Source organism: Cyprinodon variegatus, unplaced genomic scaffold, assembly GCF_000732505.1.
Source record: "Cyprinodon variegatus isolate N-32 unplaced genomic scaffold, C_variegatus-1.0 Scaffold144, whole genome shotgun sequence".
Classification (NCBI taxonomy): Eukaryota; Metazoa; Chordata; class Actinopteri; order Cyprinodontiformes; family Cyprinodontidae; genus Cyprinodon; species Cyprinodon variegatus.
The window spans coordinates 121,333-148,285 of record NW_015150597.1 but is presented as its reverse complement, the minus strand read 5'-3'; the positions used below and the strand labels follow the sequence as shown (position 1 = coordinate 148,285).

At 38.3% G+C, this 26,953-nt stretch overlaps 1 protein-coding gene across 1 annotated transcript in view; it reads left to right on the top strand.

Annotated features, from left to right (window-relative positions):
- med30 (mediator complex subunit 30) overlaps window positions 1-24,652 on the top strand; it is a 55,692-nt gene extending 31,040 nt beyond the window's left edge. Inside the window, exon 5 of the mRNA XM_015376941.1 lies at window positions 24,104-24,652. Within this exon, the coding sequence (XP_015232427.1) occupies window positions 24,104-24,199 (96 nt within the window). The 3' untranslated portion in view covers window positions 24,200-24,652. The remainder of the gene's footprint in view (window positions 1-24,103) is intronic.
- The last annotated feature ends 2,301 nt before the right edge of the window (window positions 24,653-26,953 follow it).

Below are 26,953 nucleotides of genomic sequence, written 5' to 3'. Positions count from 1 at the left end.
ATTTAAGGAGTCTCATTTGCCTGTCTTGGGGTTTGCAATCTGAACCGTCTAAGATGTGTTGCTCCTCAGTGCATGTTAATGACCATGTATTAAGTCTGTTTTATTACTGTTCAATAAATAATTAGGACTGCATGGTTGCTTTTTCTTTTTTTTTTTTTTTTTTTTTTAAACTTTATCCTTCATGGCAGGAAATCTTGGACTGTTTTAAAAAGAGCGTTTCAGTTTCCTCTTTAATGTCGCTACCTTTGTAGTGACAATGTTTTCAAGCTGAGCTGCGTATAGCGGTTGGGTCAGTTTTCACTGACCCAACCGCTATAAGAAGGGGAAAAATAAGGCTTTTTTTTTTTTTAATCATCGGAGCGATCTGGGCACAGTAAGATATTGAGATGAATTTGTGGCATTCTCGTATCTTCACCCTGAGGATGAAACTATCCTCCAAAAGGTCGTCTCTCGCTCACTGAGCAGGGTTTATCTGAGACTATGTCCAATGTCCAGCGGAAAGGATACAGTAGGCTGCCTAGATTCCTTACCTCCACCTATTGAACACCTAATCTGCTCAAGTCCGCTAAGATGGCAAAGGACTTCTGGAGAAAGAGCCTCACAATGTCTACCCTCACCATCCTGTTTGCTGTGAATATGTTATGCTTCCAAGGAACATTTATTCTTGAGATCAGAACTTGTCTTCACCGCCAAACACTGAAAAAGACCCAGAGGACACTGTACTTTATGTTGACATTTTTTCATCAATTTTTTTTCTTTTAACTATCTTATCTTGAAGTATATTATGAAGTATAGCATTAGAAGAATTTGATGAAAACAGCAAAATTTTAAATAAACACAAAATTTCGCTTGCTTGGTGTGGTTTTTGACTTTTTTCGAAGAATTAATACTCTAAAAAGATAAACACATTTTTCGAATAGGTTCTGACTTTGCAAATATTTACATCACATCAGTGATCAGCTGTTTGTGCTGCTTTCGGCACCCTGAATGCCCCATTAGAATAATTCTTTTTTGATTTTTCTGGATAACATGAACTATCGGTAATACGAGCTGACATGATAAAGAAAGTTAAACATGCCCAATTGCAGCACGTTTATTAAAACATCGGTCCATCATTGATCGTGGTACTAGCTTGCTAACATTTCCTCTTTGCTATGAGACGTGGAGATGGAGGAATTGCGCCACCGGAAGACCAAGAAAGTTAGGATGCTAAAGGGTCTAATAGTTTAGCGGAATTGCTTGGTGATTTTATTTAAAACACAGGCAGACCTGAAACAAACCCAGTACTTTTGGTAATTATTTCACAAAGTACAGAACCATTAAAAATAGCTTATCAGCTGAGAGGGTATACTGTTTATTGTAGTTCTATTTTTAGCTATGAGAAATGTGTTTTTGTAATCTAGAGCGTATTTCAATATTAATTCAAATGACTCATATGTAACCGTTATTATTTCATCATATCATTTTCTACCAACAAAATGTGCGTAGAGTATATACCATGGCTTTGGCCTGCTACAGCAGAGCGTAACGTCGGCATATGACGACATGCGCTTTGCATTGCATCGTCAGAGCCGTAGAAAGAAGAAAGCAAGTTCTGACAATTCTACTTTTGACAATGGGATAAATTTTAAAGAGCATGGGGATGTACTTAGCTTAAATAGTTAAGGGAAATCCATGCTAGCATTGTCACAGACCTTAGTTAACATTGGGAAATTGACAAATGGATCTTAAATATCATATCATGCTCTCTGCGCTAACTTATGGTTGAGTGATAGTTACCGGTATAAGAATATGATTGCGATGGATAAAAGGATTTTTTTACATGGTATAATGCATACAATACATACAAATGTAAGACTTTGAAGACTACATCCACTTATACTGAACACCCAATATGTTAGTAGAAAATTATATTTAGGTAGCTTTATTCCTCTTTGATCTTGTAAACAAAATGTCAACATCTATAAATATTGCATATGAGTCAACTGAATATGACTGAAATTCTAGATAGAAACTCTAGATATATATATAAAAAACACACATTTCACATGGCTAACAAAAGACCTATAATATGAAGTATAACTTGAACAACTTTTAACCTCTTAATATGCAAGCTTTTTTGTAATAGTTGTGTAGTTTATGAAATGATTACTAAAAGTTTCAGGTGTCTAACAGATCAACTTGTATTTTGAATTGGTTGAGCTATTAGATGCCCTACCAATTAATTTGCTTGGTCTCCCAGTGGTGCAACTCTATCTTCATTTCTCTGGGCATCATTTATTGGGCCCAATTAACTGAATCTTTTGAATTTTTTTTTTCTGACTTTGTAAGTTTGCTAAAAATTTCCATCACATGTAGATTGAGACATGACTAGTTGGTCTTTTATCCATTCATCATTGTGTTTTGCTTTCCACAAAACAGACTAATCAAGCCAGCAAAGAACAATCTGTCTGGCAGAGAGGCTCATCAGGGCTGATACTCCACAAGAAATGAGAAATTTTTGCTCACTCCAGCTGTGAATTATGTCATTTAATTCTCACAGCCATGTCTTGGGGGTCTTGCTGCTTGTTTTCAACACTTCTGGGCAGACCTTTTTTCCCCCACAACATTTATGAGAACAATTAAGCTATTGGCCAGAATTTGCATGGCTGTTGATAAGCGTCAAAAGCAAAAAAAAATTAGGAATGGCATACGTTAAGTTATTTTATTGGTAGTTTGAGGATTGCAGAGGGAGTGAGAAAGTATGATTAATTTGAGTAATGTAAAGCATTTAGCTCTCTTCATCAATCCCAACAATTTCATTGTTACTGCAAAGTAAAACAGTAATATAGATAAAGTAAAATAATGTGATCTAAAACTGCTGTCAAATGACGCAGTTTACTTTGGCGCCTAAAATAAATTTATATTCTTTTGATGTAATCAAACTAGACAGCTTCAGGTCCTCTTCCAGCTTTTTTTGCAGTCAAAGATGCAGCGTTTTGGCCAACCACTGTATTTGCTGAGGCAAAGAATAAATTAATGCGCCACTTTGTTTATGTGACATAGTGAGGGATATACTGGCGGATGACCACGATGTGAAAGTGTTAACACAATGAAAACAATGCAAACATCTGCGTATGGACAGGAACGGGCAGCTGACCCTTAAAGTGCAGAAGGCAGACAAACATTTACATCGTTGATAAACGCGACGCAACATCTGTAGAGCACTTACAGGGGCGTTCTTCTAAACAATGAGGTCAGAGTGAGGTAAGAAGGCTTCGATAAAACATCTAATTTCCCTAAACTAAATAAAGACGCTGTTTATTTTTGTAAATGAGCTCCAGGTTTGATTTGAGTTCATCACTTATTCCAGCAGATGTTTAGTGTTTCAGGAAATATGCAGGATCTGATCATGAACCTTGTTGGGCCAAAACCTGGAACTTTGTGCGATCTCTCACAGTACCAAACCTCCAGCTTATGCATGAAATTAAGTGTTGAAAATGTACTTGAAATGATGTGAGATGTGCCTTATGCATATCCTTATGTTCCTCAGATGGTTTAGAATCAATAAAAACTGATTTCATTTAATTAAAAATTATAGTTTCTAGTTTTAGTGAATAAAAACAGGAGTTTAAAGTTGCAAAGTTTATTATAACGCAGATTTTATTTTATTTTTTTAGAAAAATAGAGTAAATCTGGCATGCACTGAAAGTCATTCAGATCAACCTCACTTATCATTTTCACTTATCTTAAATCTTATCATTTTAAAGATTTGACTCTTCAAATCTTTCAAATCCTCACACTATGGGTGTGGAGTGATTTGAGGTTAAAGGTCAAACCCTGAAAGAAAAAAGTAAGTTTGGGAACGACTCCTATAAAAGTCAGGGCAGTTACATCGCCATTTTCTTTGGCATCAATAACTTTAAAAGCTTGCAACAAGAATGGATAATGGTAAAAATGTCAGATTTTAAACATTTAAAATGTTGCTATTTAAAATCTGTGTGTATTGTGGTACCAAGCTCATGTGTAATGTAAATGGGCCCTTTTTCTTTTTAAAAATAATTGTGTTTTTATCCACTTAACACAAAAAGCTAAGCTAATTAAAAAGAGGTTTTCTAGATTGTCTTTTAGACATTCATCTGTTTTCTTTTTGTTTGCCGCATTATCAGCTGTGATTGTTCCCGAGCTGGACAGCTGCACGACAGCAGGGAGAACATTTGAGCTTGAGGGAGTTACAGCGGTTGGTCTGATCAGCGGTGTCGAGTTGCGGCGGGACATGGGAAGCAGATGTTTGCGGCCTGGCTGCATCTGCTGCAGTCGCTTCAGCTCCATACGATGGACCTGTTTTAGGAGGAGGCAGAGGAGATAACGTGAAGAAAAAAAGGTTAGAAGGAAGGCTAAGAAGAGGAGTTAATGCCCGAGAAATCTCACCAGATGGACCAGAGAATAAAATATTCGCAGCTGAGGGGGGAGAATTGGAAGCGTGAAAGGAAAGCATCCTGTTTGCACAAAAGAGAGAAATGGACTGTTCATGTGGGAAAAGTGTTTGAAGATGGATGGATAACCAAACAGATAGCAATGTTGTTGGAGGGGGTTGATGTGTGAAGTGAAGGGTAAAGGACAAAGAAAACACTGAGAGGAAAAGAAGTCGATGGAAACATCCGTGTTGCATGTGAGATGAAGAAAACCACATAAAGCAGCAGCTGAAAATCTTCTGTTTGATGTGGAGGAAAATGATTGATGAGGGTATAAACCCATGAATCTAAAGACGGCTGTAGATTGTCAGCATTTGCTAGCTGTCTTTCAGATAGTGTCTCCTAAAGGGAAAACTGTAAACTGATGAAATTCAACTGGAGCGAGGGGAGCTGGATGCATTCTGTGGCATATTGCTGACAGAGCGAGGAGATTGACGCACAAGTGAAAAGATAAATCCAAGCATGCTGCTGATATGTCAGGCTGGTTCAAATAACGCCTGAGAAATCCTGACAGTAGATACTATTGCTGAAAAACATTGACTTCTGTCAAAGTTTAGATCCACTTGCTGCTTTGCATAACGAAGGAGAGGCATTTTCAGAGGGAGGGGTAAAATGCAGGGTAACAGGTTGCCAAGGAAACTACAATTGAGTCTGATAATGGGACTTGAATAACTAGCTTTGAGTAAAATGAAGGTGTCATTCTTGTTACCCCCATACAAAAATGTTTGTTTGATTTGTAACCTGCCTTTGATTTGTTGCAAACAAATAAATTAAATATGCTAATTTTTTATGAGCGTAATGATGCTTTGACTGAAATCTGGGGGTTTCTCCCCAACACATTTCAGCATTGACTTTAGTTAGGCTGAAACTTACAAGGGAATTATGCTGATAGCCTGACTTTAAATGAGTGTAACCGATATGGAAATGGCATTTTTATGCATTTAGCTCCTTACTTGCAGATAGAAGTCATGTAGCAGACTTTAATGTGTTTCATAGAGCAGCAGTTGGCACGTTACCTTTTTTGAAAGGGTCAAATAAGGGAGAAGTACAGTGCACTGCCCTGCTTCAGATATTGTACAACTTGTGGAGCTAGCAGCTAGACAAGGGTGCACAGGGGGAGGGGTCATGGGGGTGTTGCTGCCCACCACCTAAACACTCTCCCCAATGAGATTTTATATATATATATATATATCCATCCATCTTCCTCCGCTTATCCGGGGTCGGGTTGTGGGGGCAGCAGCTTAAGAAGGGAGGCCCAGACTTCCCTCTCCCCAGCCACTTCTTCCAGCTCTTCAGGAGGAACCCCAAGGCGTTCCCAGGCCAGCCGAGAAACATAGTCTCTCCAGCGTGTCCTGGGTCTTCCCCGGGGCCTCCCCCCGGTGGGACGTGCCCGGAAAACCTCACCAGGGAGGAGTCCAGGAGGCATCCTAAACAGATGCCCAAGCCACCTCAACTGGCTCCTCTCGACGTGGAGGAGCAGCGGCTCTACTCCGACTCCCTCCCGGATGACCGAGCTTCTCACCCTATCTCTAAGGGAGAGCCCAGCCACCCTACGGAGGAAACCCATTTCGGCCGCTTGTATCCGCGATTTCGTTCTTTCGGTCATGACCCAGAGTTCATGACCATAGATGAGGGTAGGAACGTAGATCGACCGGTAAATCGAGAGCTTCGCTTTTTGACTCAGCTCTCTCTTCACCACGACGGACCGGTACATCGCCCGCTTCACGGCAGACGCTGCACCAATCCGCCTGTCGATCTCCCGCTCCCTTCTTCCCTCATTCGTGAACTATATATATATATATATATATATATATATAGCATGGTGGAAAACTATGGAGTGAGGCCAACGCTGTAATCCGCTTTCCCTGCCTCCTTTTTCAAATGTGAGAATCTGACCCAGCATGGATAAAGAGGGGTGGGACTGATTTAAAGCACTTTTTAGAAAAAGCAAGGAGGCATAAACAATCTGGGATTCACATGGAAAATAATATAATATAGCATACTTTTTCTAGATGTTTGTTAGTTCGCATAGTTGCTCTTGAACACATTCTTAGAAAACAAATCGTTTTTATATATATATAAAAAAAAAAATAAAGCTGACTAATATCTTCTCCATTATTTAACTGGTACATAATTTTTTTAGGTTTGTAACCTAATATTGGACCATGCAAAACACAGATTTGCCTTCACAAATCCTTAGGGCAAGATTTTTGTACAAAAAGTAAACCTGTACATGAAATTAGGTTTTGTTTTTATAAAGTGTTTTTATGTTTTTTCTTGTTGAAATTCATATGAATATACTGGTGATAACTTAGTGTATGTTTGATTGGTTTGGTATATGGGTATTGTTAATTTATAGCCCCCCCTAGAGAAAACTCCACCAGCTGCCACTGAACCGAACCGTGCTAAATCTAGTACTAGTTCACTAGTTCACAGATCTTTTCACCTGTTCACCAAACAAACTTCTTCTAAGCCTATTAACAACAAATGGCATCAAAAGAACGTTGTGTGACCTTGGATGATGCTGAGACCGAGGCTCTCAGTGAAATTTTAACGGAGGACGCTATCCAGACACACAAGTTCCTGAATGTTATGGGCAGCGTCATTTTTGTTTGCTTGATTCCCACCTTGAGAGCTGTAGTATTGTAGAGCGCAGATAGGAGGCAAGGAACCGTGCTATATTGGTGTGTAAATGGTCTTTAGAACCAACCAACTGTTGACTGATCCAAGCTCGGTCCGAACTACTCACAGATCGGTTTCAGAGGGGTAGTGCAAATGGGGCAAAAGAATTATTCACTTTGTCGCTATGCACCCATTTTATTCCAAAATATTTATGTACATAATAAATGATTACTTTTTATCCTGAAAGTAGAACTGTCCTAATTAGATAACCTGCTTGGGAAAACATTAGCCTTAACACATAACAGGCGGGTAATATTAGGTTTTAACAAACGCATTTATGGTACATAAAAAATTATCCTAACAAAAATAAAGACATTTTTTTTTTCCTCCTACAGTTACTTCTTGACCCCTGGTTCAGGGTCTTATCAGTTTTGTCCTATTCCTCATAACCCTGCTATCGAAGGTTTCCCTCTGGAGCTGTGTAGTGAACAGGTATCAGCCTTAAACATCAGCCTGATCAGGTGAAGAGGTAATGGAAAAGGGGCGGTCTGAAGGAGGGGCAGATATATGACTTCTGCATGGTAATGTCTGACTGCTTTATGAGGCATCCTGGCTGTGAGCGATAGCCTTGCTCTCGTTATCTGTCGATTGGGGTAATTGCTGTTTGTCAGAGTCGGGTTGATGGATGGTGATGCAATCTGCCTGGAGTTGGGAAGGATGGAAGGGCTAAGCCTCTCTCTCATCATTCTGCCTGTGTCTTTACTAGGCATACTTTGTTATTGTATCTTTTTTTAATTGACTTATGTAAAGTCTCTAGTGGACACATGCGAAGGGGATTATTTATATCGATCCCTGCTTTGTGCATTCAGTACAGTTGTATAGGTAATGTATGCAAATGTCCACACAATGTTTTTTTGCGTGGACAAATGGGTAAAGTTAATCTGGGCTTGTGGGCAAGTCAGCAATGTTTGCATAAGTGTCTGGATTCATTAGCCCTGAACCACTGGGGCCTAATGTGTTGCAGTCGCTCCGTCTCTGCACCACAGACCTCTGGTGTAGCTGAATGTGATTGTGCATATAAATTCAGAGACCCCATCATCTGTGTTTCTGCTCCAATAACACCGAAAACAAATTCTGTGGCACCCAAGTGACCAAAAATTACAGCCCAACATGACTGGTCACACGCCAAATAATGAAGGACGACTACGAATACGAACAAATAAATTAGCCTGCAGATTTTTTTTCATCAGAGCATCAATTTGGACTGAGCTCTGTGTTTTGTTTTGTTTTTTTGTCAGCTGTCTGTAGCTTCCTTTCTGCCTGCCTGACTGACTGATCGGTCGGCTGGCTGTCTGGCTGACTGATGGTCTGTTTCACAAAATGCAGGAAGGATGATTCATATCGGCTCTCTGGACTGCTTGATAATCATTCCATCTGGGACGTGGGACAGCATGTCTTGTCATCGGCGCATCACTCATCGTTTGTCCTCTTCTTGCATTCCCTCCGTGCTCCATCTCTCCATCCTTACATCGACCCCCAAAGGGTCTCGGATAAAACCCTGAATCCTGCAGGGGGGCTGTGATGGCAGACCAGTGCGGCATGGCAGAAACCTCTACGTTCTCGGCGCTCCACCTGCCTTCCCCCCCTTCGCCAGCCCCACCCCTGTGCCGCTGCCTGCCACTGCCACTCGGCTGGCGTTTGATTTAATACCAGCCTAAGTGTGAATAAATTCCTGTCACAGCCCATTAAGGGGGCCTTGGAGAGATCTGCTTGTTATTAATTCTCCACAGCTCCTCTCTTCCCTCTTTTAGTTACCATCTCTCCCGCTCTTACTGCTGCCATGTCTGTCTCCTGTGCCCCCTCACCCTCCTTATCCTCCTCCTGCTCCTCCACGTCTCTCGCTGCACACTGCCTTTCTTTTTTAATACCTTGTTAATTACAGAGCCTGTCCTCCTTTATTGAAATGAGGAAAAAGGAGAAATTAAAAGAGGTTGTTTATAAATTCAACTGATTTACTTATCTGACTCTACTTTGTCCTTGTCTCCTCCTCAGAGCTTGCTGTATGTGGATCATGTTTTTACAGTGATGCAGGTGGTTGATTGTACTGTATCTAAACATGGGCAGGTTAAGTCTTATCTAAGGCCTAATGTTAAATTTATTTGACCTGTAGAAAGGGATGCCACTCTGGTGGCGGATTACAGGTTATTACAGTCTGGAAAAGTACAGAATAAGATTCGTTTTTCCCGTTCTGACAAATTTGAAAAATTATTATGAAGACATATTGGTCCATAATTAATTTAAAAGCCATTGTTTAATCCGTCATCGGTCCATCTGGGAGTTCAGCAGTCTGCCTCTTCATTCATGCTCTATCAGTCCATCAAGTCCTTCTACCCATTGATCCACCCATCAATTCATCCTCCCATCACAGTTCTATCCATTAGATTACCTATCCTCCAATCCATCCATTTATCCTTCTAGGGCTGCAACCAATCATCATTTAGCTAAGTGAGTAATCTGTTGATTTTTTTTTCTTCAATTAATTGATTCTTAATCTGACAGCAAAAAGTTCCTTAAAAATATCTTTGACAGAGCTTAATCCAGGTGAAACTAAAACTTTTACATTTGAGGAGTTCTAGATAGAGCATATTGACGGATTAAAATGTTTTTTGTTTTTTTTTCCTTTTCAATCTTTTAAAGATTTTTTTTAAACAAATTTAGTACAATTGATGCTCTTAGTGGGTTAGTTGGTCTGTCAGCTTAAGGCATGTTTTTTAGTCTCTATACTCCAGTTAAAAGTTAATCAGTTAATTAATTGAAAATGATTTCAATACTCAATTGAACATGATTAATCCAATTAATCGTTTCAGCCCCACCTCCATCCACCCATTCAAGTCCTGTATTTCCATGTTTGTCCATTCTTCAATATCTCTTTCCTTATCCATTCAGCTGCCCCCTATAGAGCTACGACTGTCTGATTCACTAATCCTTCCATAAATTTAAGAGCCTTCTTTATTTCCATCCATCCATCCATCCTGTCTAGCATTCTCTACATTAGTTCATCTGTCTGAGATCAACCAATTAATTTGTCTATATTTCCATTTATTCATCCTCCATATTTAAAGTTGTAGATCTCTGTAGAAATATCTGCCACAATTTAAAAGATTAAGTTTTTTGTTTATACTTTAAACTGAAGGAAATTGAGAACTCTAAAGATGAATACACTGTCCTAAAAAAACATGTTGAAAATCTTATTCACTCTTTAATTTCTTCATTTTTTTCTACTCCTGCTTCAGCTCCTGCTCTGCTCCACCTCTATTTTCTTCTTAACCTGCTTGCTTTTTATGTCTTTCTTTCCATCACACACGGCTCTTTCTTTATCACTTCTTTCCCATCCTCCTCTACCACGGTCAGTGTCCAGAGTTAGTTGGCTATGCACAGCAGGTGCTCGTATCTGTCTTATTAGCAGCCACATATGTGGCCCATTAGGGGCTCTTTGTATGCCAGGAGCTTTTTAATTGTTTTGCAGGGGTCGAAGGGGCACCATTGCATCAAAGAACTTCAAAAATGGTGATTTTTTTTTTTTTTGTTTGCTTGTTTTTTACCTTTTGAGAGAAATAGAATTTTTTTAGTATTTTGTTGTTTGGTTTCAATTTTAACTATTTCTGCGTTTCATCACAGTGTGTAAAGGCAGTGTTAGCGGTTAAAGGCGGCACTGTGTTTTAGGTTTTCAGGATGGTTTATCTTAAAGAGCTGATAGATGGAAAGCACTGCTCTCGTTGTGTTTTCTGAGACAAATGTTCTTACAGGACAAATGGTGATGGAAATACTGCAATTCTGGGATTATATTGAAGTTTAGTATTATGAATTTAATATCATCGAACCATTTTTTTAATGCATGTCCTTTTATTTTTAGTTGAAATTCTTGATTTGATGCGTTTTTTTAATTTACAGTTGAAGTTGTTTTGTCACGCATATTAATGTTAATAGATAAGTTTCATCGCCATGCTTTGGGTCGCGGATCAAAAAGAATGAGGCCCTCAGGTCCTTTTTTTTATAAAGGAACTTTAACAATAACTATGATAATGATTAGGCACATATGTTTAATGATATCGAAGCATTACTTAGAAATAGACCAAACCAAATACATTATTTTAAATGCTTTTTTTGGTACTGGTATACCTATCGTTAATAGATGTTTAAAAGTTATCTGTAATCTAACAGCTAGTTCAGGTCATGACTCCATTCTGATATTTTATGGGTGAAAAACTGCACAGTTTGGGAGCCTCAGCCTTAGACATTACAGGGATGTTTTTGACACCATAGGACGACTGACTTGCTTTTCTCTCCCTTTAAAAGGCGGCAAGTTATTTTCCTCTCCTCCAGCTAAACGTACCAACTTTCCTTTGGTTAAAGGATCTTATGATCTTTTTAAGTCTAAAATGATTTGCTACTCAGTAATATATTTTTGTAATAATTTTCACAGGGTTGTAAGGTGCATTATAAATCCCCAGATCCAGTCTGCATCACAGAGGGCTTTGCATTAAAAGAAAATGCTCATAGGTCCTATATTCCAATAATTAACTGGGCACAAAATTTTTTTCTTTTGGGTAGGGAAACGACTTGCAGGTTGTTTAGCAGTTTATTTCCTTATATTAACTTTGTTCACATCTTATTCAGTTTAGTGACTGTGAGACAGTTCCAGGAGTGAGGAAGCCAGATTCTTTATATTTTCTTTCTGAAGGAAACTCACTTGCTGTTGATACTTTTTAACTCCTTGTGAATCTGGGTGATTAATGTTGAAAGTATTTTTTTACACATTTTTATCACCATATTCACTTTTAACTGTTGTGCTCAGAGGATCTGCAAAAAATAACCTGGAATCCTGTTTTTTTGTTGTTGTCTTAGACGCTACATTTTTTCTCTTTAATCAGTGAAGAAAAAGCAATTTTTTTTCACGCTGCAGGGAATCTTAACATCTAAACATGAAGAAGTACTTTGTATGTGTGGAGTCTGCTCTTGTCTCTATGAGGGCGCGGCACAATTGGCATAACATGCCTCCTTTCTGCTCAGCTCCTGTTTGCATTAAACAGTCGAGGCTTTAAATTGGAATTGCCTGTCATTTATCTTTCTAGAAATCTGCATGCTTTGCTGTTCTCCTCTCTGCTACCTTCACAATTAAGTCAAAGCAGATAATAGAACCCATTTCACTTTGCTAGAGACAGGAGTGCTGGTTTTAAGTGTGAGTGAGTGATTGTGCCAATTAAACACATGACCTAACCACAGGATGCTTTTGACATTTGAAAAAACTGCTCTTGAAACATTTAGATCAAGGCTTTTTTTTTGTGGGGCTCTCTGCCATCCATTAAAGAAAAACTAAATCTGATGTTTGCTTTGAGTGTGAGATATGTGTGACCTTAGATGATATAAGCTTCTGACAAACATTTGACAGAGATCAAAGGAGGACATCCTGCCTGCTCTGAAATTGACGCAGCAGGATATCACCCTGCAAATGGCAGGACCCCAGTGCTAACATGCAGCCTTGTTTACAGAAGCTTGCAGAGATTTATGTGCACAACTGAGGCAAAATATACATGCACATGGTGGGTAAAAAAACACTAAGGCCTCCTATGGAACTCATGACACTTTTTTTTAAATTTCCTCCTACAGCGTGGTCTTATTTTTTCAGAAGAGGGAATGCTCTGTAGAATACAATTGGAAGACAATGCTATTCTTTTATAACACAAAAAAGTGGAATTTGGAAGAAAAAAAAAATCCATTTGACAAAAAATATATGAAAATAAAGAAAATAAAATCTGAGCAATCAGCAAAGTTGGTCTTAAAACCCTTTTCTCCAATTAAGAAGTATATCAATATTATTTTTTTTTTTTCAAATTTCAAATTTATTCTTTGCTTGCAACAATAATGCATTGAAGAACCCTCCATAGTTGTTCATAACTTTGGTTTATCTTGGTTTAGGAGCCTTTTTATGCCTTATTCATTGGTAATGGAGAAAGTGACTTTCCCTTTCCATTTTGAACAAGTAAATGTGTTATACTCCATCTTTTATATTATTTTATCACTTGTCTGATACTGTGGAAGTCCAAAGCGTGTCTCTTAGTGCTGAAACAATTTATTTGATTAGTCGTGATTAATCGATTATTGAAATAAATGGCAACTCATTTAGTAATCGGTTAATTGTTAAATGGAGTATAGAGACTGTAAAACATGCCTTTAGCTGACAGAGAAACACACTTAGAACAGTATTATATCAAAATTGTAAAAAAAATTGTAAAAGAAGCCCTAGTGTCAACTTCAAGACTGTATAAACAGAGCAAGACATTAGCAGCAGATCTTTAAGGGCCTCCAGGGACCGAGCTGTTGTTGCCTAGACCTCAGTTTCCCAGTCAACTGATATTTATATCAGTTTATATAAGTAGTTAATCAAGTTGTTACCCAAGCTGGTTTGTGTTCCACTGCATAGTGCACAGTAGCCGCTATCATTGAGTCCTGCTGCCAAGGAAGCAATATTTATTTATATCAGGCTTCTTTTGTTTGTTCCTATTTAGAAAAATCCTACAAAAACTACATCTATTCTGACTGCCACTACTGTCTGGTATATTAAGTAAAAGATTTTTCCAAACATTCTGGTTTATGACATGATTCACCAGAAATCAGCCTTTTAAAATAAGCTGGTTACAGTTTTTGCATGACTACCCATAGCTGCTCTTAAAGCAACAACACTTTTACCTCCCAGACTCTCATTTATTATCAACCAAATCTTAAAGGAAGGCCCAATCAATGGGGCTACCTGGCAAAGATGCAAGTGCCTAACAGGAGGTGGGAGGGTGACGGGCCTCGGATACTAAAATCAATGGCAACCATTCTGCAACAGTCGGCTGACGCTGCAAGCTTTCCACCTCAATACTGAAGATGTATTGAAGAAGCTCATTGGTAGGTGCATGCAAGGATGACAACATGATTATTGTATTTCTGCCACTGCTGGAAGCGAAGGCTTTTATCTACTTTCAGAACCCTTTAAAGACTTAATTCCCATGGGAAAGTCAGCTCCAAATACTGAACAATCTGCCTCTTAAACCCTCCTCTCTAGTAAAAGCCATAAAGTTTACAAAGTCAATTAAGTTGTTTTTATTTTTTTATTTTTAACTGATGTAAGGCAAATTAAAGCCGCTTGGCCTGCCTCCCTGTGGATACACTGTCAGATGGTAAACTTGGACCAATTTAGCGTTAGAGGGCTCCCCAGGCAGGGCAGAGAGCTGTAAGGAGCTTATCACCCCCCCACTCACATGTGCTTTTTACAAGTTTTCTCTGAGGGAAAGTAGCAGTTTATCTCTTTGTTTCACTGTATATTACTATAAATAGATAATAGAATAACCTATAACATTTACCTTCAGGTGACTATACTCTGATTTTTCACTTTTGATGGATTTAAAAAACAGCAAATAAATAATCAGCATTTTGCTAATCAGTTGGATTCAAAACGGTAAAATCAGATTTCCAGATGTTTGTTTGATGCATCACTTTAATCCATGAATATAATTTAAACTTGGAGCGGGATGAATTATTACAAGCCAGTGTTACAAAACTGTTGGTTGTAAACAACACATTTCAACACAGTTGTAAGTAATTAAATCTTCCTTATTGTGGAAAACGTTCGAACTAGAAGACTGTTCCTAACTAGTTTTATAGATCAATCTGAATAGAATTAGATCTAGAGAGGAATTTTATTATTTTTCCATTCTGTTATATCACTGTCAGTTGATCTAGATTAATTTCACTAATACTGTTTTGATCTCAAAGGTAAATGACTGTAATGAATGTTAGTGGTTTTTCCATTTCAACAAGTTGTAGATGGAAAGAGATAAAGATGGATAATATTTGCCACTGTGGGAAAATAGAGACAAAGAGAGATGGAAGTCGCATTTTCATTGACCATCAAATTGTGCAAAATGTATTTAAGAAAATACATTTGCTAAATGCAAACACTAAAATCAAAAAAAAAAAAAAAAAAAAAAAAAATTGGGGGAGTACTTCTATGATTCTTTTTCACAAAACTGCAATGGAAACTTTTTTTTCACATCTCATGAGTCACATGATCTGCCACTGGACATTACTAGATTGTAAAAAGATGACTGAAAGTAGTTGGAGGATGAGGCTTCAGCGTATTTGAATGTGTATTTCTTACATTTAGTTTGCATTGATGAGTGCGATGAGCACTAGAGCCGTGGCTGAAATGTTGATATATCTTGTGTCCTTACACCTGTTGTTTTCTAAACTTATTACCAGGACAAAAATATTGCATATCTTATTCACTGGAAATAACGCAATTGCAAAAATTTGATTCTTTAAAATTAGCAGAATATCAACATTGTTTTGCACGACATATAATGGAAACTCAACTATAGAGATATTATTTGTATAATGCCAGTTTAGCCTTGGTCCAATTTGCACAGTATATCACAATTGTATTGTTGTTATAATCTCCTTAAATGCATTATCCATCCCAAAGAACTGGAATACTACCATAAATGTTGGCTCATTATTTAGGTTCAGTGGGTTGTGATGCTTCATATCAGTTATACATTTTGGGGTGAAAAAGGAAAAAGGACATCGCCAAAGATTCTCTTGTTTAATAGCTCTAGATTATAACGTCTTCAACCTTTAAATACTTTAGAATATTATATCAAATATAATCAGAGCTATTGTAGCAATGTTACAACACATGAAAAGTGAAGAAAACAGTAAATGATGATGATTACAAATGTATATTTCCCCCCTTTTTTATGTACATTAATGCGTTCCTGTTGGCTGATGGATCTCGGGAGTAAAATTATGGACCACCTTCTGCCAGATGATGATTAATGATATGAGTGAAGTGATCATCTGTGCTTCCTATTAAACTTAATTAGACAGTTTTGTTTCCCATCGCTGGGTTTTTTCCAGCTCAAGCTGCTTAGTGACACCACAAAAGCTCCAAAACTTGTTTCCTTTAAGGACTGTAGTGCTGTAACAGATCTGTACTGAATTTATATTTTTTCATCAATGATTGTAGAAATACTTTTGTGTTTGTTTAATATTAGAAAACACGTTTTAGATTATATCTCAGGCAACGTATTAACTTTGAAGGATTAGAGCTATCATTAAGGATGGAGTCTGATGGCTTCTATCTATTGACACAGCCATTAAAAGTGTAAGCCCCTCAAGTTTCTCCTGTGGTAATATAGTTACATTTCTTCGAGGTCATTGTCTTTATATAATTAAATTCATTTCAGTTTATTTATATAAAGCCAATTCACAACACATGTCATCTCAAGGCACTTTACAGAGACAATACAGTCAGATTGGTTAAAAATTTCCCTCAAGGAAAACCAGTTGATTTCATTCAGTCTTGACAGCAGCAGCACATCTATGTTTCTATTTCACAGATATCTCAATCCAAGATAGAGTTACAGCCAAACAGGAACAGACAAACTGAAGCTACTATGACAGGAAAAAACAGAGAGCACAAAGTTATAAATGGAAATTAACAAATATTACAGAATGTTAGATGGAATAAAGCAGAATAAGGAAAAGTGGGTCCTATGTCATCCAGCAGCCTAAACATATAGCAGCATACACATAGAAAATAGATCAGGATAACTGCCTGTTTTGGATGAGTTATGAGAGAGGTAGAGCCACAGTAGGGCAAGGGTAGGAGGGATGGTGGCGTCAGATGCAGGAGTTTGCCCTGGAACTGGAGTTGTTTGTCTAATGATTAAATGTAGTGTTAAGCACATCTGGCTTTTATTTTGAAGAGCCATTATTTCTTCTTTCGCACAATCTGTTTACAGCTCAATTTTTAGATGCTGATCTATTAATGTGTTTAAGTTAGACTGGTACTATTTGGACCCCGTGGTGCTCCTAGACCCCTTCAGTCTATCAAATTGTGGTCTGTTTGTCAGTTGATCTTACATCCAGGTGATTGATGACACCTCATACCTGAGTCTTCTGAAGTTTCAGACATTAAATTAGGCTAAGTCATGTTAAATATCTGGTTCTAGCAGCCATCCTCAATAAAATAGACATAAATCTGAATTCATTGATTTATTTTGGATATAGATTCATTTGTTTCCATATAAGAGCATTTTTGACATTTTCTCGTCTAAGAAATTACCTTCTTTGTTTTTTTTCCCCCCAATATAGTTGATCTGTTTTCATATATGTTTGATGTTCAGTGTGTAAAAAATACAAAAATAGGAGATTTTTTTAAAGGTCAGAAGATTTCTGCTGTCCTCTCCCTAATCCCTTCTCCATGCTCACAGACACTTAAAGTTGTAATACCCGGCCAGATCCGTCTGAGTCAAAGCTGTGATTTGAGTTGCCAGCGACGGGGCGGATTAGCCGGGGAATCCTGAGTGAAGGCACTCTTTTGCTCCACTGGCTGTATTCCTTCTCGCTCTCCTCCCGTGTTTCTGTGGGAATCCATTCATATTTTAAAGGAAGGCGTTTCATTTCCGGCATTATCTCAAACCCCCTTGTCAAAAAGCAAAGCTCTTTACCTTCTCAGAGTGGTGGTCGTCTTTTTAGTCCTTAATGAAACGAGCAAAATGACTAAAAAGAAGTTGAATGTCTTTATATAATGATATTATAACAAGAATACTTTGATTTTCTGTAATGTGAAATGGATCAGAGCCCCATCGCATTCAGCATTTTGTGAAGATATTACAGCCAAATTAATTAATGTAAAGATTATGGTTATAAAGCTCTATAACCCTGAAGAGGGACGGGTGTTTAATGGCTAACATTTAACTGTGTTTACTGGCCTTCATAACATGCCAGTTGGCCTATAACGTCATGACTTATTGATTTCAGGTCAGAGAACATCTTCTGGTGGCCTGAGCCCAAATCTGTCTTGACATAACATGTGGAGATACAGTTGTAAGAGCTTCTCTTGCAGTGAAGTTTCTGTGAAGTGGAATCTTAATGTAGTGCTTTCTATGAAAAATTCATTTTTCTTTTTTTCCCCCACCCCACTGTTGAGGACGACCTCTTTGATCTGATTTAGACGGGTGGTGGAAAGGAGCGAGGATAATGAAGAAAAATCAAAAGAAATGCAGACAAGAAGAAGCAGTGATGGAGTAAAAAAAAAAAAAAGCTTGGTTCTACTGTTTCTGCTGTACAGTTTTTTTCCTAGGCATGGCTAATAGTCTTTGTCACTCCTTGAAATCGTCAATTGGAATAGTAATTGAATAATTGTCAGATAGTGTATACAGACTCTAAAACAGAGCAGTTGTTAAAAGGACATCCCACTCAGCATTAATTAAGCTAAAACTTTGTTTTATCTAGAACTACTCAAGTGGTATAATTTAAATTGTTTCTTAACTTAACATCCACCTCATTTTGGGAAATTCTTGCCTATTTTGCATACCAAAACGGAAAAGCAAATAACATGGAAACTGTAAGCCCAAATTACATTTGCAATACATAATTTGAAAGCTAACCTCCTCTAGTTTCTGAATATATAAAATTGGTTGAGTAGAACACAGACCAAGCTGCATCAGTTCAAACATGACTCAAAGTTGTTTTTATTTGTAACATCTATGAGAGCCACTTCAACCTTGCTCAGGCACCACAGCCTTTCAGGTAAAGTGAGTAACTGACTACAGCCAATGACTAACATTGACATGTTAGATTTTTGGGGCTATGGCTGATCTGGCAGCTTAAATGTTTCCTTCTGTAATGTTCTAGTGTTAAACCTATATAACTGTACATAATAAGACTGAGTCTTCTAATAAAATATTAAATTTGCCAGTCTGGGTGAGGGTTCATTAAAGTCGTAGGGAAGCGGCTGTTCCAACCGTTGCATTTCCGAATTCTCCTGATTGGTGCCTGTCTTTACATGAGTGAATAAAGTGAGTGTGATTGGTCGTTTATCAAGAGGGCGGGATTGTTATAGCGGAAGGTTTGCAAGCAAGTTTAATTGTTTAAGCCAGAATGATTTTACATTTAAGTATGACTTCCCTACAACTTTAAGATTTATTTTGGAGGGAAAATAAATCCAGCATGTGGAGTAACACAGTTCAGTTAAATTTAATCCATTGAAGTATTAGGCTGATTATTTTATTTTGTTTCTGACTGTAAAGTTGTTTTTGGGTTTTCCTGGGGTGACTGAGGGTCAGAAGGCCCCAGCTTCTGTCAGTCTGCCCCCGTACCGCTATGGCTACATAGCAGCCTACCACCATCAGTATATGAATGTTTTCATCAATCAGAATACGTGGTGAATGAGAGACTGTAGTGTAAAGTGGTTCAGGGTCCTTGGACTCAATGCATGGCATATACTCTGTAGAAGTACAGGCCATGCTGACGCACCGCTGCATTAGCAGTGGTCTGACCAGCATTGTGTATTCATGGACTGTAAGAGTCTTAAAGGAAAGCATTAAGTCCCTTATTTGTTTCTATTTTTTTCCTTTTGCTCTCTGACCTTTGCACAGGGCTGTACATTTCTGCAGCAGTTTTGGCTTCGATGCAGCATTTGGAGCCAAAATACCGTGAATAAGTCACACACAGACGTGCACAACAGCGCATGACCTCAGATCCAGCAGTACATGCTTACCTCCATAGATGACTGCACCCGACTCTAAGCGAGCCAGTCGCCGCTTACAATCCACCTCTGGTCACCGCTCTGCTCTCTCCTCCTCCTGCAGCCTGCTGGAGACTGCAGGCATTCTCTCTGTGTGAAGCAGGTTAGGCAGCCTTCCATTGTGCTGGCAGCCCTCTGAGACTCCAGCTCAGACGGTAGGTCCAGTCTTCTTTCAGGAGCTGTTGACCAGTCGCTCTGCATATCTGAGCAGAGCGACTTTAAACTGGAAATGCCTGTAAATAGCACAGAACACACAATGGCTCCTCTTCCTCTGCTGCTCTGCTCTCCGTTGTAAAGCATTCTTCAGAATATCACATTATAGGTGTGAAGGATTAGAGTTGCACTAATTATGAGGTTATGAATGAAAATTACATTTCCCTAAGGTTGCAGAATCATTTCTGTGATAATAGCAGCCTTGTTATTCATATATCAAGATATGCCAGGGAGCCTTTTATAATGAACAGGCCGTGAAGGCTCCGCTGCCATCCTGGTCTTATTTCTGCTGTGAAAAATCTGCAGTTTCATGCCTGCTTTTCGATAAAGAATGAAGCATTGTGAATCCAAGAGGGAGAAGCTCCCGCTGCCTGTTAAACACTGATGGATGAGGTGAAAAATAGTCATAAAAGCGCTGCAATTATAACGACTATAATAGTACTCGTTGTTTACAGAAATACTGAGAATCTAAAGAGGCATTATCTCATTAATAGAGAAAAATTGTTATTTCAGGTATCAGTTGTTGGAGTAATGAGGCGTATTCTATAAAATACACAGAAAGGCGCACAGAATCAAAGCGAGCATCTGTGAGTTTGTAGAGAGCAAAGAAGCTTGGGAAGCGTTTAGAAATCCCCCCTAAAGGAAGAGACTGGAGGGTTTCCAAATGTTCCACTCTGGAATATCTTCAAGGACAATCAGCTAAACAGCTGATATTAAGAGAGCTGTGTGAAATCGATTGCTCAAGGTGTTATCTGCGCTGCAAAAATGGCTGGTAATTAGTCATGGCTAAAGGAGTGTTACTGAGAGCGAGATGGATTTAATCTTAATAGATTTCACCGCACTGCAGATACAGGAGCCCCTGAGTTAGGTCGCTCCGCTCTTCCTCCTCTCCCTCTCTGATCTGCCGCTGCTAAATTTGCCCAAACATAGATGTTCCCAGGTATTTTTTCATTTTTCTAATGCAGCCTGTACTTGGCGGCTGTGCTTGATTTCATTGTTCAGAGTCTCCAGCTGCAGCAGCGCTGAAGGAACCATTATTAGTTTATGCATAAAGGCTTCAGCAGATGTTGACTCAGAGATCTTGGTAAACCATTCAGAGACAATCAGGGGACAAACCCTTGACTGACTGACTGACTGACTGACTGACTGGCTGGCTGGCTGGGAGGTGTGCTGTTTGCTCCTCTCTGTAATGTAGCTGTGCTCCTGAAGGAGGCCAGATGTTTGTGTTATTACAGCGATTAGCTGAGTTGATGATGGACCAACTCAAACTGAACTATTTGGAAACATTTGTTGTAATTATGTGGGAATGCAGTTTTTTTTCCCTGTTTTTTGCTGAATACCTGAAGTTGAAGGTGGCTTTTTTGAAATTTCTTATTCACTTGCTTCACTTCATCCAGGGATTTTCTGCTTGGTTATTTTCATTAAAACAGAATCCCTTTACTAATTAGTTGATCATAAACCTTCTTCCATGCCAACATCCTCAGTCATGCAGGTGTTTGCTAAGGCCCTGAACTCTGGTGTATTATGTAATAAAAAGTACTCATGTATTTTTTTTCTCCATTTAGAATTATCATACAATCATTCCATTAAAATCATTCCTTCAATAATGACGCCCCTTTCTTTTAAGGTCATAAAATTATTGTATAAACACGCCTGATTACTGTCGGAGACCTATTAAAGCACCTATAACATACTTTTTAAGCCTTTTGAAGTCAACTACAGGAATATATTTATATGATGCAATCTAGCCTAACCTTTGACACTATTTATTTTCCTTCAACTCTGGCAGACCGATCCTTTCCTTCTTTAGGCTCTTCTTTAACAATGCTATACAAAGTCTGAGACCTCTTTAAGCCGAAAAATAATTTTTGCAATTAAGGCGCTAGCTAAAAAAGGACAATTGCTGTCACTGTGCAGATTTACTTGTAAGAGTCACTTTGTCACAATCTTATGCAAGAATGATAATTTTCTGTCTTGCATCGCCGCTCGCTGATTGGAGAGAGATGGTGTTTGTTTACTGTGGAAGGTAGTTGGTTTCTAAGGGCCGTGGGTAAAGACTGCTCTATGTAGACCGGATTTGGCTGCTCTATGTAGACCTGATTTGGCTGCTCGTTTTACAGGACTGGTAGAGGCTGCTGCTCAGAAAGCAGATATTATGAGAATTACTGAAACCTGCATGAATCAAGATGCATGTGCATGAATCTTAGACTCGCATCAGAAACTCTTGATGGAAATGGCTTCAAATTCGCTAAAAAGTTTTTACACTTTAGCGAAAAATTACCTCACATCTCTGATCAGCTGTTTCTGCTGTCAGCATTTTCCCAAATATCCCTATTATGCTTGAAACATGGGTGGAAGCTTCATTGCCATTACTGGCATACATGTCAATGAAAGAACTTGCCAGATAGCGACACATTCATCAAAACTTTGCTCCATTACTGATCTGTGTTCCGAGCTAGATTGTAGCCACTACTTCCTGTTTATAACAGACATGCATGATGGCCTAATATGGACAACGTATGACGAGATTATGTTTTGCATCTCTTTGTTAGTTGGTTCAAAACCAAATGGAAAAACAGCAAATTCATGTTTGCAAAAAAAATCACATTCCAGCTGGATGGAAACACAGCCAACATTGGAAAAAGATTCTTCCTCCTCTTTCTGGTCTAATAATAATAATAATAATAATAAATTTTATTTAACAGCGCCTTTCTAGACACTCAAGGTCACTTTACAGAAATAAAAATTAAAATACGAATACAGGAACATATACATAATAGTATAGTATTTGACAGGAAGTTTGTGTCACTGGGTCATAAGACATTAAGTTTTTTTCTTTATGGTATAATAATAAAATGAGGAACAAAATTAATTTTAAAAACATTTTTTTTTCTTTCAAACCAGGAGTCAGAATTTGATCACCATGTTAGAAATTAGCTGCATTTATGTTTGACTCTTCCTGTATGGCGCTATATAATTTGGTCTTTTTCGCATTCATTATTGTGTCTATTATTTTCTAAATAAAATAAAAAAAAGTTCTAACACTCATAAGTGGGACATTATGTTGTTTGATTTTGTCAGGATGATGTTAGACCTTTGAGATGTTCTCCATCAGGTGAAACTTCTTCCTTTTGATGAATTATCATCATCTTTGCTCTCGTCTTTATCCAGAAGCTCATTAACATCAGACAGGCCATCTGTTTCCCATAGAAAGCAGGAGGCAAAGGATCAGAGTAGGTCATACCTTTAAAAAGTCACCTTCTGCTAACCAAACAGCTACGGTCTCCCCCCGGATAAAAGGTCACTTCTCATTAGACCTCTAATGTTCTTTCTTTTTTTTTTTTTTTGAAAACTTTAAAAGGCCCAGTGTGGGGGCCAGAATAGTGGATTATTTTAATCCCAGAGTGGCACTGCACCATGGATGGGTCGGTAACCTTACAGCTCTAACTGGGCTTCATAAAAAAAGAAATATTGCACATTTTAAAAATGTTTTAAGCTGTTTAAAAATGTCAGATTTAATCGCTAAATCTTAAGCAGTAACTCTTTTAATTATATACTTGGATTTATTAAAGCTCCCCTGGGACACATTGAAGAGAAAGGAGGAAAAGTAACAGTCCTGTCAATCTTTAACTTTTTCAAATATTAGCTGGAATTTTTTGGTTATTCAGGGGAAACCCCAAAAACTCTTGCAAGAAAAATATTGAGATAAAAGATGAATAAAAATCCTTATTCTTTGATTTACTTAAGTTTAAGATATAGGAAATGGAGTCAATTTTGTTTATCAACTTTCAAAGGTCTTTAAGACAATTTTAAAAGCTTTAGAACTTCAGTGGAACTAACCATGGAGCAGTGGTGAACAACCAAAATTCATCCAGGAACCCTGTTAAGGATGGAGAGCTGGATAATGGACACGGTCCGATGAAAGGTTTAAGAGTGCATGGATTTGATAAATGAATTAGTCAACAATTCCAGATTATTTTAGACCGTAACAAACTCTAGATTATATTTTCAGATTTTCCGAATCAGATTTGTTTTGTATTTTTAAAGCAGAACTTTGGATTTAAAGGAAAGACCGACCAAACTAGCCACACATTTTAATCAATAGTAATCCAAATGTCTCTTATGGGACAGTTTTTCTTAATTTCTCTCGTCTTGTTTGTCCTGTATTTCCTTATAGAGGCTGAAGCAGAAGAACCAGCAGCTAAAGCAGATCATGGACCAACTTCGGAACCTCATCTGGGAGATCAACTCCATGCTGGCCGTTCGCAGCTGAGGACGAAGGACGGCGACGTGCAGGTCGTAAACCGGACAAAGGCCGACTGCACTTTACATGAGAAGCGGGAACTTTGGCAATATCAGCTTGGCTCCGAATGAAGGTTGGAAACCACAGAAGAACGAGGAAGGGTTGGATGGCAGAAACAGTTCTGTCTACCTCTATAATCTACAATCAAATCAGCATTATTTAACCGAAAGATCAAATACCTTTTATGTATCTGTAGCTACAGGCTAGATGAAGAACTATTAGATGTATTTAATCAGACTATACCTCTGACTTTATGAGGGGAATGACGAGCAACACTGTGGCAAAAAATGTATTAACGGCTAATCATAATGTCTGTATTCAATGTAATCTCTGTGCTTCTCATCAAACATCTCAACCTTGTTAAATGATCTGCTGAACTATAAATCTTTTTGAGATTTCAGAGAAAAGAAGTTGTGTTGTTTTGTGAATGTCAGAAACCATAACTCAAACCTGGATTAAAGACAGAGGAGTGATTTGGGGTATCGGAGTAAACTTTGAATTAAAAGCTCTGAGTTTTTGACTCAAAAACGCTGGAAACCAAACATTCCTCTGTGGATGGATTGCTAAGAGTTTAGGACTAAAAAATGGTTTAATCTCATTAAGGAATCCCAGCAGGATAAGTTACTGGTAACCAGTTATCAGCTGCAGAGATCAGTTTGGCACCCTGAATGGAAAAATCTTTTGTTTTCTGAAATATTACATGAATGCACCCTTTTTGGTACTTATTTAACTTTAACTATGGCTGTTTATCTGGTTGCTTCAAACACTGGAGATCAAAATGTAAAACATAAACTAATTGCAATTCTTTTGTCAAGCTCCACAATTTGAGGAAGATTGCAAAGCTGCATGAGGAATCAGGTTCTGTGCTGCACTTTCCGCGCTGCAGTGAACCTGCAGAGAGAGCCGGCTTTTTTTAATTTGAATTTCCAACAAGCTCCATCAAAGGAATGCCTAATTTAAAAAGGCTGCGCTCATTAATAAACATCTCTACTCCTCATGTCTCCACCTGAAAGTCACCTGCTGGCAGCTTCTAACAGGTTAGTACATTTCAACAGCTATTTTCTTCATTCTTAAGATGGAAACAAAAGCTTTCTGTCAAGGTGAAATTTCACCTTGCATATTTCTTTATATATATATTTTTCTTGTCTAAAAAAGTTTGATTTAAGTTCAGTTCCAATAATGGGGAGCTTTGTTGGAGTTTTGTTTGCAGCTCGCTTATAGATCAGAGGACCAAGACGTCAGATTAAAGGAGAGATCCAGCTCAGAGAACCTCATCCAGAACATGAAACGTGAGTCAAAATCTCTGCATGTGCCGTCGCACGGCTGCACCGCCATGACACAGATCTGCAGGGAGCATCGCTGTGTTTGATACGGCCTGTTTAATAATGCAAACAAAGCAGGGGTCATATCGGAGCCCAGTTACAGCTATTGTCTGCAGGGAGACGAAGGACAGCTGCTGTGTTGGAGCCATGCAGGAGAAAAAAAAAATCAATGTTCTGAGCGGTGACTAATAAAGCCGTCCTCAGCGGTCTAACACGGAGGTGGTTATTATATCTCAGAGGGCAACGCTGCGCTGAAGGACTATTATTACTGTACAAATAAAGTGTTCTGGTGCAGCTGAGCCGCAGGTCGAGGCCTGAGTGCTTGTTCATGCAAACGGTCGTCGCAAATGAAATGTGGAATAGAAAAAAAGAAGCATTGATTGAAAAGAGGCTCGATCAGTCCTCCTGTCAGCAGCCTCATATTAAGATTAATCCTTTGAATATGTCCTGTTTACACAGATTCTTTCAGTAGTGATTGCACACTATTAAAGATCTGTTCGATAAGGCTGGGCGGCAGAAACCAGCAGCGGCTCTTTAGTATATTAATGCACAGAACAGGTACATCTCTGTTAAACTGGATTTATTCAAATGATTTTACACCTTTGGCTGGGGCTCCTTTTGCATCAATTATTGCATTAATGTGGCTTGGAGGAGATCAGCCTTCAGTTCTAGTGAAGTGAAGCTCAAGTTGCTTTAATAGCTGCTTGGAGTGATGTCTTGACTAATTGTTACACTAATATAATTACAGTTCAAAGCATTTATGAATCTCTTAGGCTGTTTAGACTTTGTCACTCCTGCCCATTAGGTGGCAGTAATGGGCTTAAAGTTTATTGCGCACACAGAACAGAAGACTAGCGGCTGGCAAACAGATCCATACATGTGACTTTAACAGTAAAGTCCTGGAGTAATGTACTAGTATGTGCAAGTATCTGAATTCTGGTGGCTGGAGAAAATGAAAACTGTAAATAAAATTGCAGTATTAGTTCAAATGATTAAATTTAGAACTTTGGCTAAATCATTCAGCACTACTGTACTTCAAGCTACACTAAAATGTCTAGCTGTTGTGGGAATTTTAAACTTTTTGAAGCAATCTTTCTTCTGTTAAGTGACCACTAACTAGCAGTCCAGTTGTTTCTCTTTAGCTTTAAATGTTTTCTGTTTAGTGTTTCCTCTTGAAGTAACCTTTAACCATCCAACTCCATATTTTACTTTAACTTTATTAATGGCTTTGGTTTGATGGACACAAGGATTAGTAAAAGGATAAATGTAAGTAGAAATATGTGAGAGGGAGCAAGCTAGGATACACTGAAGGACAGGAGAGAAGGAAGTATACTAGGAAAGTGAGGATGGATGGGTACTAAATAAATTTGATCTGTTATTCAGACAGTATTGGAATAAATAT